Source organism: Tupaia chinensis, unplaced genomic scaffold, assembly GCF_000334495.1.
Source record: "Tupaia chinensis unplaced genomic scaffold, TupChi_1.0 Scaffold143651_1, whole genome shotgun sequence".
Taxonomy (NCBI): domain Eukaryota; kingdom Metazoa; phylum Chordata; class Mammalia; order Scandentia; family Tupaiidae; genus Tupaia; species Tupaia belangeri.
The window spans coordinates 2140119-2153583 of record NW_006203500.1 but is presented as its reverse complement, the minus strand read 5'-3'; the positions used below and the strand labels follow the sequence as shown (position 1 = coordinate 2153583).

Genomic DNA, 13465 nt, shown 5'->3' with positions numbered 1-13465 from the left:
GGGTGCAGAGTGCGCGGTGGGGGTGTGGAGTGCGCAGTGGGGGGCATGGAGTGCGCAGTGGCGTAGAGCGGATGGGTGGTGGAGCCCACTCTGGGGTGGCAGTCAGGCAAGCAGGAGGGCAGGGCAGGGCCTGCGGCCAGGTGAGTGGAGAGTATGCACTCCGGGGCAGTGGGCTGGCTCGGTGAGCTCGCGCTGGCCGTGCAGGATGGGGTCTCGACAAAGCCAGATGAGGAGGACCCTCAGAGGCCCATGGCCCTGCTCCTCCACCAGAGAAGCTGGAGCGGGGTCAGAAGTACCTGCTGTCTCACCGTCCCGGACCCCTGCAGACCAGCGGGTGCCCTGAGGGTGTCCTCCTCTCCACCCGCTGACCCCCCGGCCCCTGCTCTCACCTGGCTGTGCCACAGGGGCTGACTCGGTTACTCACCAGTTACTCACCGGGCTGCCACTCCCGCTAATTCCCTGGGGGGGGGGGGCTGAAGAGAGAGGCTGCAGTTCTCTGAGCCTCAACAAGGGTGCCAGTCCTGCGAGTCTCTGCACAGGCCAAGGATGCCCATGCCGGCACACTGCATTGCCTGGTTCGATCTTCCCAACACCCACCTGTGCCCGTCTCCTAGACTCGGTGCTGCCCAGGGCTTCCCGATTTGCCCCGGGTCACCACATGTGGGCATGGAGCAGGAAGGGCAGTGGCTCCAGCCTCCCAGCCTCACTCCCCAAATCGCTCCCTGGCACTTCCTGGGTCATCTGCCTTTCCTCGCCTCACACGTTCCTGCCACGCTCGAACGAGTGACTCGGATTGGGAGCCGGCCTGTGCGGACAGCCTGTACCCATGGGCTTGCTCAGGGTCCCTGAGATGGCTGGTCCACCTGCCATTCCCTGCAGCCAGCTGGGCCAGGTCGAAGGCCAGTCACAAATGAGTAGGTGCCGCCACCTGCAGCGCAGGGTGATGACTCGGACAGGGACAGCCGCTCCTGGCCTTGGGCCGCCGGCACTGGAGAACGGTGGTCCGGCCCCGCTGTAGCGCCCACCCACACCGCGTGCTCAGGACTTCCCTGGGCTCTGGACGCAGTTGGGGGACTCCCTTCTCCCACAATGCCCATGGGGTGCACACACCCTTCTCTGGGCCCCCACCAGGCACCCTGCCCTCTGCTGTCGCCAAGTCCCACACAGGAGCAGTAAGCGCTTTCCCACGTGGCCCTTATCTCGCCTTGGCGACCCCCGTGCCGGAGCTCAAGCGGACCCACCCAGAGGGAGCTCAGCTCAGCAGGCATTTGCTCCATTTCAGCGCTCTAAGCTGCGCGGCTGCTCGCGCTGCTTCTGGTGATGGGAGGTGGGGAGCAGGTACACAGCCAACCAGCAGCTGCGTGGGGGGCATTCGTGGGGCTTGAGGGGCCCCCCACAGGTACCCTCAGACAGGGGAGCCAGCAGCAGCATCCAGCAGTACCGCGGGAAGATGCCAGAGGCAGAAGAGAGGGCCGCAGGTTGCCCCCAACGACCCTGGGAGCCCTGGTTGGTGAAGGGCGGCCTGCCCTTGGAACCCAGGGAGGTCAGAGCCAGTCCTGTCACCCCTGCACGGTCCCAGCCATCCGCAGCAGGCAGAGCGTGAACTACCAGGGGAGGGCGGGAGAGCACTGGACTGGGTGCCTCGGGGCTGCTGTGTGGCCACAGGCAAGTCGCAAACCCCTTCTGAGCCTGTGTCTGCATTTGCCACACGAGGCTTCCAAGCCCTGCCATGGCATGGCCTGGGAAGCCAGCTCTGAGAGCCAGCTGGACGGTGGCACTGTTCCTACCACCAAGATGGTGAGGTGGTCAGGGCTGGCTGGGAACTTCCAAGACAGGCCCACTGTTACTGCAGCCTCCTATCCAAGGCCAGCTGGCTAGCTGTCCCCTCCACACACACTCTGCATAAATCCAGACTGTCAGAGGACAGAGTCCTCAGAGGCTGCCATGTGCGTAAACTGAGGCTCAGGACCCACCACATCTGCTCTTTTCTGTGGGTCTTTCCAACTCTAGCCCTCCTGGGCCCCTGAGTAAAATATCTGGCCGGCCTGGACAGAGTCAGTCCCTGCCCCACTGTCTGCCTCGAGGTGCCCAGGGAGAGCGGCCTGCTGGGACAGGGCTGGGCCTCACCTGCCTGTCATCTTTTCACCCTGACCCCAGGAGAGCTGCTCCCAGGAAGCGCATGTGCACCTCCTAAGCAAGCACAGCCCCTCGGGCTGCCCGCCTGGGCATGGCCTGCACAGGCCACCTGCCGCTTCCCTGCAGCCACGGGCCCAGCATGCCGTGCTGAGATCCACGGATGACAAGGCGAGCTCAGGTGGCTCGGTCAGCTGCCATGGGAGGCAGGGTGGGGAAGGCCTCCTGCCCTGTGGAGGGGAGCTGGACTGGCCTCATGCTAGGAGGGGCCTGGGATCAGCCAGTGCCGGTAAGTGCCCAAGGTCACTGAGCAGCTCGGGGATGGGAAGCAGAGCAGTTCCGAGTGACAGGTGAGCTCTGAGGTCTGAGGGCCACATGCAGTCCCAGAGCCCTTTCGGAAGCTGGGAAGAGTTCAGGGGCTGACAGCTTGAGTTCAAGCCCAGACCCTCAACTCGGCCAGCACGCAACCTTGGGTCGGCGATCAGGCCTGTCCATGTCCCATTTCCCTGCTGTAGGGTGACAGCTTCTCCCACACGCCCAGACAGCGCACACATGGTCCTGGGCAGGCCAACTTGAGCTTCACGCCCACATGTGACTGGCCTACATGGGCTCTCCATGGATGTAGCTGTGTTTGGGTGTCATGTGGGGCGCGTGCACCTGGGCTCTGCTCAGACAGTGCCCATGTGTGCCTGTGGCCGCCTGTACTGGGCCAGCCCGGTGCCCCTCTCTGAACAGCAGGACACTGCCTGCCACCAGCAATCGGCCAGCGGCCCAGGTTGACAGTGCCCCGAGGAGGGCAGAAGACAGCCACGAGCTTGCGCAGAGCCGGGGATGTGGAGCAACCAGGGCTCCACGCTGTCCTGGGAGCCAGGGGACAGCCTGCAGGAGCACCAGACCACCCAGCGAGCCCCCGGGGCGCACCACAGCGAAGTGTAAACTCCATCCCCACGACCCTTGGAACCCTGCACAGGTGCTCAGCGCTGCGTCATCCATAAACGGCTCAGCGTGTGGACCACGGTCAGGTCTCTGCCAACGGCCAGGACAGAGAAAGCAGTCCGTCAACGCCATGGGGCTTTCATCAGCCTCAGGAAAGAAACGGAGTCCTGACACACGTGGCGACGTGGGCCTTGAAAACAGCATGCTCAGCACCACGCACCGCATGGCCCCACAGCAAGGCACCTACAGAACCAGAGCCCGGGGAGGCAGAAGGTGGCCAGACTTTGCGCCTGGGAGTGCGAATTAATTGCGGAGACATGCGGCCTCCTCCTGGGGGTGAGGTTCTAAACCCAGCTGGGGTGATGGGTCACAACTCTGTCGCTACTTAGGAAACAATTGGGCCTTATCTCCTGGGCAGATGGTACCGACAGGAACCGCAGCGATGAAAGCTGGTTACCAACAGAAGGGCCCCACCCCTTGTCCTCCACGTGAACCCTCACAGGGACCTCACTGGTACCAGCCAGGGACTCCACCTCACAGTTAGGGCATTGGGCTCAGAGGGGCAGGTGACTGGCCGGAGGTCACACAGCAGGTGAGCTGCAATGCTCAGAGTGAGGTCCTTGGCCCCACCTAGCTGTCCAGCCCTCGTCAAGCCTAAGTCAAACACGTGGCAGTGCAGGAACAGCACGCAGCAGCCACAGTGGGCCACAGACAGGCTGGGGGGGGGGGATTTCATGGCCAGACCATGGAAGGGTCAACAGGAAAGGGTGGCTGGAGGGACTGGGGTGGAGGTGGCCAGTGAGATGCAGAAGGTGGGTCCTTAACATGACAGACAAGAGCGTGAAAGTGCAGGGAATGCTGTTCCAGGCCGGGGCAAGGTCCAGGATCTGAGTGAGAATGGTGGGCACGTGTGGGCGGTCCCCCAGTAAGCAGTGAGTAACGGGCCTCAGGGGCCACAGTGTCACCCTTGGGAGCCTAGGGGACAGCCTTAGACTTTGTGTCAGAAGATGGGAGCTCTCGAAGGTGTTGCTCTGAGTTACGCTGCAAAGAACCCTCTGGCTGACTGGAGGGGCATGCTGGGAGACCCTCTAGGGGGCTATTGTAGGGCCTGAGAAACACTGGAGGCCTGCCAGGTGGAGGAGAGAAGTGGTCGAAGGTGGGATATGGCCTGCAGGTGGAGCCAGCGGCATTAGCAGGTGACCAGTAAGGGATTAGAGGGCATCCAGGGGGCTCCTGGCGGGGGTGCTGGGCTGGCGGGGGTGCTGAATCTGAGCGGAGAGTGCCGAGTTTGGAGGAAACTCAGGGACCGCCCAGGCTGTGGGCGCCAGGTTCCAGGACAGACGGAGGGAGGGAGGCTTCAGGGCTCAGGAGGCCATCCTTGGCCAGCTTCCTGCATGGGAGGAGGGGCTGCATCTGGGCTGCGACACCACCAGGACGTGGGTCCCTCTGTTGAGTAAGTGCAGAGCTGCCCCACGGGGTCCTAGGCTGGGCTCCAGGGCAGGCAGGAACAGTGGGGGCAGGTGAGCCCACAGGTGCCTCCAGGCTCTGGCTAAGCCTGACACTCCCTTGTGCAGGTAAAGAATGGGCAGCCAGAGCTCCAGCCCACGACTGCCCAGGCTCTGCCTGGACCCCTGGGTCCATCTGGGGCTTCCTGGTGACAAGGACAGCCAGGCAGGCTGCCACACCCTGTCCATTTCTGCCCCCGCAGGGGTGCTGCCAGCACACACTTCACAGATCTGACACGAGCAGGGCATGCAGAGGAGGGCTCAAGATGGCCAGAGACACAGGACAGTCCAGCCTGGGTGAGCGAGTGGGGTTGAAGGCCTGCATGGGTGCTGTGTGCATGAGTGTGTGCATGTGTGTGCACATGCATGTGTGTATTGTGCATGTGTGTGCATGCATGCATGTGTGTATATATGTGTAGGTGGGCAGTGCGTTGCCCTCTTTCCGTGTGTCTTCCTATGTCTCTATCTGCCCTGCCTCTGCCCCCCTCTGCCTCTGTCCCTGTCTGTGTCCGTCTGTCCCTCTCCGTTCGTCTCTCTCCAGCCCCACCCGGCCTCTGCTGGGCTCAGGCTGAGTCAGCGTCTCCACACGAAGCTCTTCCCTGCCGTTGTCATAAACAGAGCACCAGGGAAAGGCACGCCAGGCCTCGGCACGCCCGCACGCCCGGGGCCTTTGTTCCACCAGCGGGGCCTCGCACGCGCACAGCCTCTGGGGTCGTGTTCCAGCAGGGCCCCTTCAGGGAGCCCAGGCCCTAGAAGCCCACCGGCGCGACCCTCCCTCAGAACACGGTCCCACTGCGTGCCTGTGGTGTATAGGAGCCCCTCCCCAGGCCTCTCCGCCCCTGGGCACCCGGGCTGGACCTCAGGCTTCTCCAGCTCTAGCCCTGCTGCCTTGGGGAGTTGCGAGCCTCAGTCTCCCCATCTGAACCTGAAGCATGTGATGTCTGATGGGACCTGGGAGACGCTGAGTTATGAGGAAGCCAAACAACCAGGTGGTAAGCACCAGGCGTGGGGCACCCACCCAGGGTCTGTGTCCTGCCACAGTCCACCAGAGCCGAGCCCTGGGCCCTTGCCCGTGGGACCCCATGGGGCAGTTCTGCACTTACTCACAGAGGGACCCATGTCCTGCTGGTGTCGCAGCCCAGCTACAGCCCCTCCTGGTGCAGGTGGCTTCACTGAGCTCCGAAAGCACCAGGCTGTGGCCAAGGTCTCCCCTCCCGGGTCCCATCCCCACCCTGCTCTCATCCTGGCTGTCAGGGCCCTGCCAGGGAGGGTGGAAAATTCCCATCTTGGACGAGTTCCAGATGTCTTGGAGGGGCCGCATGGCAGGATCTGGGGCGTGAGGACAGGCCACCTCCAGGCCATAGCAGCGGCTGTGGGGCCCCTGACCTTCAGGCTCCCAGGCCACTGCAGGAAGGCCCAGAGCCAGGGGCACCCCCCCCCCAGGGGCACACTGGCCTTCTTAGGGGGGGCAGCCTCACCTCTAGGGGTCTCTGTGACTCTGATCTCAAGCCCCAGTGTCCCCAGAGTCCTGGCTGCCTGGACCCAGAGCCTTGAAACATCTGCTCTGCTGCCTTGGTTGGGGCCCAGGACAGTGGGGCAGGGAGGGCAGAACAGGTCTGGGGCCCAGGGGCATGGCCGGCTGGCATACAGCAGGCACTCGGGGCATGCAGGCCGAGCAGCAGTGGGCTCTGCGGGGCTGTCCAGCCACTCGCACACCCAGCGTCTCCAGGGAACAGTGGTTAGGCCTCTGCCCTCAGGATACCCGCCCAGCACTGGGGACAACATCCCAGGAGGACATGGCCAGATGTGGGTTCCACTGTCCCTTCTGCCCCTGACCAGGCAAACTGGGCAACTCCTTCCCAGCCCCTCTGAGAAGAGTGTCACCCAACAGAAGTCTCCAGAGAGCCCGAGCATCGACTGAAACGTTCAGCAGCCCCAGGGAGAGAAACACACAGACGCACTGGCGGCCGGCATCTTTTTTTTTAGCCCAACACCCAAAGCCTGATCATTTGACATGAGGTTGCTATGAGGGTTATTAAAGAGATACTGTATTCGTTTGACTGGTGTGAGTTCGAAGCCTGCTGAGTCTCTCACACTGACAGCACATCTCTGTTTGCACCTCACTTCAGATGTCCCCCTGCCAGTGGGAGCCCATGGCCACCAGGCTCCACTCCCACCAGGGAGCCTGTGACAACCAGCATGGGAGCCCTCATCCTTCCTGGGAGTCATACTGGGCCTGGTGCCCAGAGCCCAGGCAGGGCTGAGACCTGGCACAGGGCAAGCCTCTCAGGCCCCAATACTGTCCTCCTGTCCCTCAGACTGTTCAGCAACCCCTTCGCTAAGCCCTGCTGTCACAGCTGGGTGGCTCAGGGCTCTGGCAGCTTAGCCTGGCTGTGAAGACGCCTCCCGTGCAAAGCTCACCCACAGAGCAAACAGGAGCAGGGACACCTGTGCCCAGCAGCCCAGGCCACTCACGTGAGCCCAGATTAGGTGGCCCCTATGCCTAGTCATGTCTAAGGCCGGCACATGACGGGCGGGACTTGACACTTCTGTGCGCTTGGGGCGGGGCTCCAGCCTCGGGCCAGTGGGTCCAGGGGGCTCTGGGCATGGGTGGGGGTGGGGCAGTTGCTGGAGGTTGCCAGTGCAGTGGAAAGGCCCTCACCTGCTCAGAACCTTCACTCCTTCCAGGCCCTCTGGAAGGTTCTCTGGCCTGCCAGCCCTGGTTCCCCTGCGGCTCAGGTCCCCCTCCTGTCATCTGCCCTCCGTGCTCCTGCAGTTCCTGGGAAATAGCACCGGCTTTCTGGCCTCTGGGCCTCAGCACACACTGTTCCTTCCATCCACAGCCCCTTCCCAGCGCTCACCTGTAGGCTCACCTGGGCGGTGTGGGCCTCCCAGGTCACTGCCTCGGGAAAGCCCATGCCTGGCAGGAACTCTCTGCCTTGGTGAGGGCCCCAGGTTGCTCAGACTTCCCTAAAACCCGAGGGTCCTGCAACTTCTGTGCCGCCCCTTGGGCACGGCAAAGGACCACTGAGCTGGGGACACGTACTCACCCTGAGCCCATTTCCAGGCAGAGACGAGACGGCCAGGCCACACCCCCACACACGCATCCCGGAGCCGAGCTAGGCCTAGGATGGGCTTGGGTGGCCCAGAGCCACATGACGGGAGGCCATGTCCGTGCAGAGAGGCCTAGGGCGGGCCGTGACCTCTGGAGGGAGCCGAGCAGCTGGCACACAGGGGCCTAGGCCCGCCAGCACGGGCACCTTCGGAAACTGCAGGGAGCAGGGAAGCCCATCCCTGGAGGCACACGGGCAGGTGGACCTCTGTGGGACAGGACCAGATCCTTATGCAGGGCCGATTCGCCCTTTACAGAGTTTCCTTCCGCACTCAGGACTTAGGCCCAGCCAAGGTCACAGGCTGGCCTGAAGGGGGCTGTCCCACCCACCGGGCCGTCCCCCCATCAGAGCCAATCATTAATTGGCACTGCTTGCGTGGCTGCTCCAAGTGCCCCCGGCTGCCTGCCAGCTCTTGGCCTGGCTCCCACCCCGTGCCCGGGGCACCAGCAGCCTCTACCCAGGGCCAGCCCCACTGCTCAGCCCCACCTCCTTCTCGTGAGTGCCCGGCTGAGCCCTGGGAAGAGCAGGTGTCAGTTCAGACCACCATCAACACAGCTGGCAGGTCCCTGCCTGTGAACTCGGCCTGCTGGCCTGCAGCCAGAGCCCTGCCGGGGACAGCCCTGCCTGGGAGACCTGGCCTTCATTGGAGTGTGCCGAGGCCAGGCCTGGGCTCCAGGGGGCAGGGGACAGGGAGGGCTGGAGGCAGGCATCAGGGCCAGGCCAAGGGCTGCTGGGAGGTATGGCACTGGCTGTGAACTGGAAGACCAGGGAAGCCTAGAGGCCCCACCCCCCCGACGGGAGCCCATGGGTCAGAGGTGGAGGACAGGCCTGCGGGCCAGAACTGGGGAGCTAGGACCCGAGGTGCTAAGGAGGGGCCGGAAGAGGAAAAGGCCACATAGGGCAGCAGAAGCTCTGGTCTCCAGACAAGGTGGGAGGGAGGTGGGGAGGGGCTACTCTGACCCCAGGCTGCGGACAGCCTCCCCCGGGCAGCAGGGACCACTGCAGTTTGGAGGGAGTGATGGGGCATGGGGTGATATCCCGTGTAACCCGTAACTGGGGTGATGGGAGGAGGAGATGGTGATGGCTGCAAAGGGAAGACAGAGAAGCAAGCCCTGCAGTGACCACAGGGCAGAGCGGAGGGCTGGACAGAGGGGATGACACCAGTGTCTGCTGTGCTGTCTGAATGACCAGGGACCAGGAGCCGCCCAACGGGCCAGGGTCTGCTGTGCTGTCCGAATGACCAGGGACCAGGAGCCGCCCAATGGACCAGGGTCTGCTCTGCTGTCCGGATGCCGGGAGTCTTAAGCAGCAAGATCTGATTGCATCGGGCCAGAGGCTCTGGTGGCTTGGGAACTGATGCTGAGGCCACAGAGAGCCCAGCGTCAGGTGGAGCCAAGATGTGGTCCAGGGGACCTGGGGACCTGTGACCGCCAGCCAGGCCAGGGTTCAAAGGAGTAGCCAGAGACAGGAGAAAGCAGGGCAGCTTCAGGGCCCAGAAGCCAAGGCAGACGGGACAGCCAGCCACACAAAGGTTGCTGCCGTCTGGGAGAGGAGAGGCGTAGCGGGTGGGCAGGCTAAGAGAAGGGCGCGGGCTGCAGAGGCCCTGCCAGGGGTGCCTCTGTGGTCTGGAGCAGGTGGGGGTCCTGAGAGGGCCTCTGAGAGCAGACCCTACTGGGGCTCGGCCGGCTCTGGAGCAGGGAGTAGGGGTAGGGCAGGGCCGATAGCAGGGCACCGGCAGGACAGCACAGCCTGGTCTTGGGAGAGTGGGGGTGCGGCGTCCCTGAGCACCCCACCTGCAGGTAGGCAGCCTCTCCACCATACATCGGTCCCCCTGTGGGCAGAGCCATGGGCCTCCTCACTACAACTGGGCCGAGGGCTACAACCCAAGAAGGGCCAACTGGGAGCTGTGGGCAGGACCCCCATAGCTGCAGAAGTGGACGTGACACTTAGCAGAGGTGGCCTGGGTGGGCACCAGCGAGGTCCACTATGGGCCAGGCAGCTGGCAGGGTCACTCCTCCGGGCTTCAGACAGTCCATGTACTGGAGTGCCATAGGTCAAATCCCTCCTGGGCCCTGGTCCCCCAGAGAGGTTCGGTGGATGCTGAGTCCCTCGCCCCATGCCTCATGGTCCCAGAGTCCAAGCTACCACTTGACTGGCAAGGCAGGCACAGCCCCATCTCTGGCGGAGGCCGCAGTAAGATGAGGAGGGGACAAGGGACACCTGGGTGCAGCCTGCTCTGCCCGGTGCACACAGGGGACCTCAGGGGACCTTAAAACCCCCGGAGCCTTAGCTTTCTCAGCTGTGAAACGGGAATGCTCACAGCTGCCCAGAGCCCAGAGTCTCAGGGCTGAGGGCCAAGCAGGCAGGTGGGCCCCTCACAGGAAGTGGGGACCCCTCAGGGAGATGGAGGTGGCAGCCCCACCCTCCTGGCTGGCACCTGGATGGAGAGAGCTGCACTTGGGTGGTGGGGCCCCGGGGAAGGGGCGGGGCAACCCTGCCAGCTGTGCCAGGTGCCACCCACGGCCGCTCCCTGCAGAGGGGCCACTCCCTGCAGTGGTGCTTTTCCTGCGCCACCCCCAGCCCCATGACAGTGTTCCAAGTCCTCAGAACTGAGCTCTGGCTGGGGTCCCAGCAGCGGCAGCTCTGCTCAGGGGGACTGGAAGCTGCACTGTGCCTGCAGGCTGGGCACCCCTGCGGGCCTGGAGTCACGCCCCAGGTATTCACTCTCCTCACCCGACCCTCTCCACGGCCTGGAGCAGCTCGCGGTGCTGTTCCTGGCTCCCCATTCCACAGCCGTTTACTGAGTACCTCCTGGCACAGCCCCTGGAGAGGCGCCCGGCTCAGCCCAGCTAGAGCTGAGACCGAGGGCCGCAGCCCAGGGCCACCCAGCTGGGTTCGAATCCAGGTCAGCTCCGGACACAGTTTTTCACATAAGCCCCTCTCCGGCCCTCAAGTGGAGCCCCCACTGGGCCCCAGTCTCCTCATCTGTGAAGTGGGCATGGTGAAACCTGCCCCAGGCCTGGGAGGACAGGGCGAGGGATTCTGCCACCCCACATCACATTTCAGCGGCTGCTGGCTGCCCACCCTCCCTCGCCCTGCCCCAGCCACCCAGCCCTGTGACACTTACACTGTTGTCCCCTCCCTGGCCTCCCTCCCACCATGGACTCCTGACCACAGGTGGCCAGCACCTCCTGGGGACCCGACACCATCCCCACCACGCCCCAGCACGCTCGCATGGTAAGCACCACAGAAATGGAGGCTCAGAGAGGTAGAGAAAGTGTCTGGGCAAACACAGCAGCAACTCGCCCCGACCTGCACGCTCCCGCCATGCACCTGCCCGCCGGGCTCCTGTCCACATCTGGACAGTGTCCCCAGGCCCCGTGGCCCAGAGCGAGGACCCTCCTCCTCGCACACAGGCTCGCTGCACAGAGGCCTCCCACCCCGGGCACAGGTGCCTGAGGGCCAGGCAGGTGCGGCTGCTCCTGGGTCCTGGCCCCCAGCGGCGAAGGTGGCCGTCACGGGGACCCGGCCGCCCCGCCCCGCAGCACGTGGCCAAGGTGCCCTTACCTACTCGGAGCTCCTGCCCGAAGACGGTCCGCTCACCGAGGGCCGAGCAGTTCCAGCGCCCGAAGCGGAACTGGTGCTGGCACTCATCGATGCCCATCTGCGCGCCCTCCCCGATCACGATGATGGCATCGGGCCGGCTCTGGCAGATGGCGCGCTGCCGCGGGGCCAGGCCAGGGATCTTGTTGCAGATGATGTTGGCGCCCAAGGCCACCACCCATGACAGTGCTCTGCAGAGGCAGGGGAGGGGACAGGTGAGACAGGCCAGCCCCTTCCTGTCTGCCCCTCCTGCTCAGGCGTCCGGTGCCAGAGAGCGGACGATCCCCGCTCCAAGGGGCCGTTTTCCACCAACTCCCAGGCCAGGTCCTAGCTCGGCACGGCAGCGAGCCCTGGGCCCTCTCAGCCGCCCCCAGGCCCACGGGTCAGTCATCCCTGGGGGCTGTGCAGTCCCAGACAATAGGGGCTTCCCCACCATGCAGACTCCCCGCCCCCACCTGTGGCAGCTGGCCGGGCAGGCCGGCAACAAGGTCACCAGGCACTGACTGCAGCCCCAGACGCCCGGGACCTTGGCAGAGCCTCAGTACTCACACCCACGAAGTGGGGGCATAGAGCACCACACACGCTCCGACAGCCCCTGGGAGAAAGAGACCAGCCTGCGTGATGGGTACACTCGAGCAGGAAGTGGGACCCCAGCAGCAGGAGCACCTGTTAACCTGCGGGGCTCAGTCTCCCACTGCAGCCTCCTGTCCCCCCAGCAGTCCTTGAGGGCACCTGGCTTCGGCTGGGCACTGAGGCCCAGATGCGAAGCCACTCACCAAGCTCCCTCTACTCCGGGCGTCATCGGTGTGATTCTTTGTGTGCATGGTTTTTGTTGTTGCTGTTCTGAGAGATTTTTTGCTATAGGACATGTGCGTTCGCCAGACAGAAACAGGAAACAAATCACCCCCAGGGGAATGGCCACGCCGCAGTCTCTTCCCCTCCATTCTCCTTTTGGGATTTTGGGCACACACGCACACACGCCCGGCATGAGTTTCAAGCCACTGGACCCAGGACTTGAGTAGTGCTTGACCATGTGTGAGTCCTGAGCCTTAACTGTTATGCCACCCGTTGGCCCCGACTGTGTTTTAAGTCCACACCACATAAAATTGACCATTTCATGTCGACAGTTCCAGGATGCTTAGCATTTGGGGCTGTGCATCTACCAGCCATTAAGTTCTGAAACATTCTCACCGTCCCCACGGTGTGCCCATCAGAGCGTCCGCCCGCCCCCTGCCCCAGCCAGGGCCACCTCTTATGTTTTCTGCTCTGGGGTCGGCCAGTGCCGAGGCAGATGGATCAGGTCCTTCGTGGGCTGCTGTGTCTGGCTTCTCTCCTTTCACATCAGGTGCTCAAGGCTGGTGGCATCATGGCATGACTCGGCATCCCATTCCTTTTCAGGGGTGAGTAGTACTCCACGGTGTGGAGAGGAGCCGTTTCCGGTGGTGGACCCTGGCCACCTTCACCCGCTGGCTCCGTGATAGCGCTGCCCTGGACATGCGAAAGTTTTTGTTTAGGGTCCCTGTGCTTGACCTCTGGGTGCACTGGGCAGTGGAATTGCCAATCATAGAATAAGTCTTTAAGAAATTGCTGAGCTCATCCACACTGACTGCCAATTTTGGGGTGTTTTGTTTTTTTAAATTGTTTTCCATGAGAGAAAGCACATGTGCGCACGAGAGAGACGGAGACAGAGAGAGGGAAGCACCTCAGGGCCACACCCCCGACCCTGTAGCTCTTCGGGCTCCCGGGCAGCCACGCACATGCCCAGTGTACTTAAGGCTGACCAGGCCGGGATCTGAACACGCAGCCAGCCGTGTGGCTTCCAGCGCTACCGTGCAGTATGCGACACTTGTGCCCAGGTGGGGACCCGGTGTCGGTTCTAAGAGAAGGGGCCACAGCTGGATGTGGGGTGTGGCTGAGGGCCGGTACCGGGCAGAACTACTGGCACCAGCTGGGTGTCAACATGGACCAGGCCTGCTGAGGGCAGGGACCGCCAGGGCTCCTGGAGCAGGCGCTTGAGGCCCGGGCCTCTCCTCTGCCCACACTGCAGGCCCCTTCCATGACAGACAAGTCAGTGTTTTTCCAGGCACCCAGCACCCAAAGCCAGCTGGGAAGTCCCCATGTGGCCAAGTCGCAGCACGTGCTGCAGCCGGGGCACCCGGCTGACACTCAATCCCT

At 63.6% G+C, this 13465-nt stretch overlaps 1 protein-coding gene across 1 annotated transcript in view; it reads right to left on the bottom strand.

Moving 5' to 3' along the window:
- The window catches only part of WNT7B (Wnt family member 7B), a 51015-nt gene that overhangs the window by 10618 nt on the left and 26932 nt on the right, over positions 1-13465 (bottom strand). Inside the window, exon 2 of the mRNA XM_006164632.3 lies at positions 11255-11481. Within this exon, the coding sequence (XP_006164694.1) occupies positions 11255-11481 (227 nt within the window). The remainder of the gene's footprint in view (positions 1-11254; positions 11482-13465) is intronic.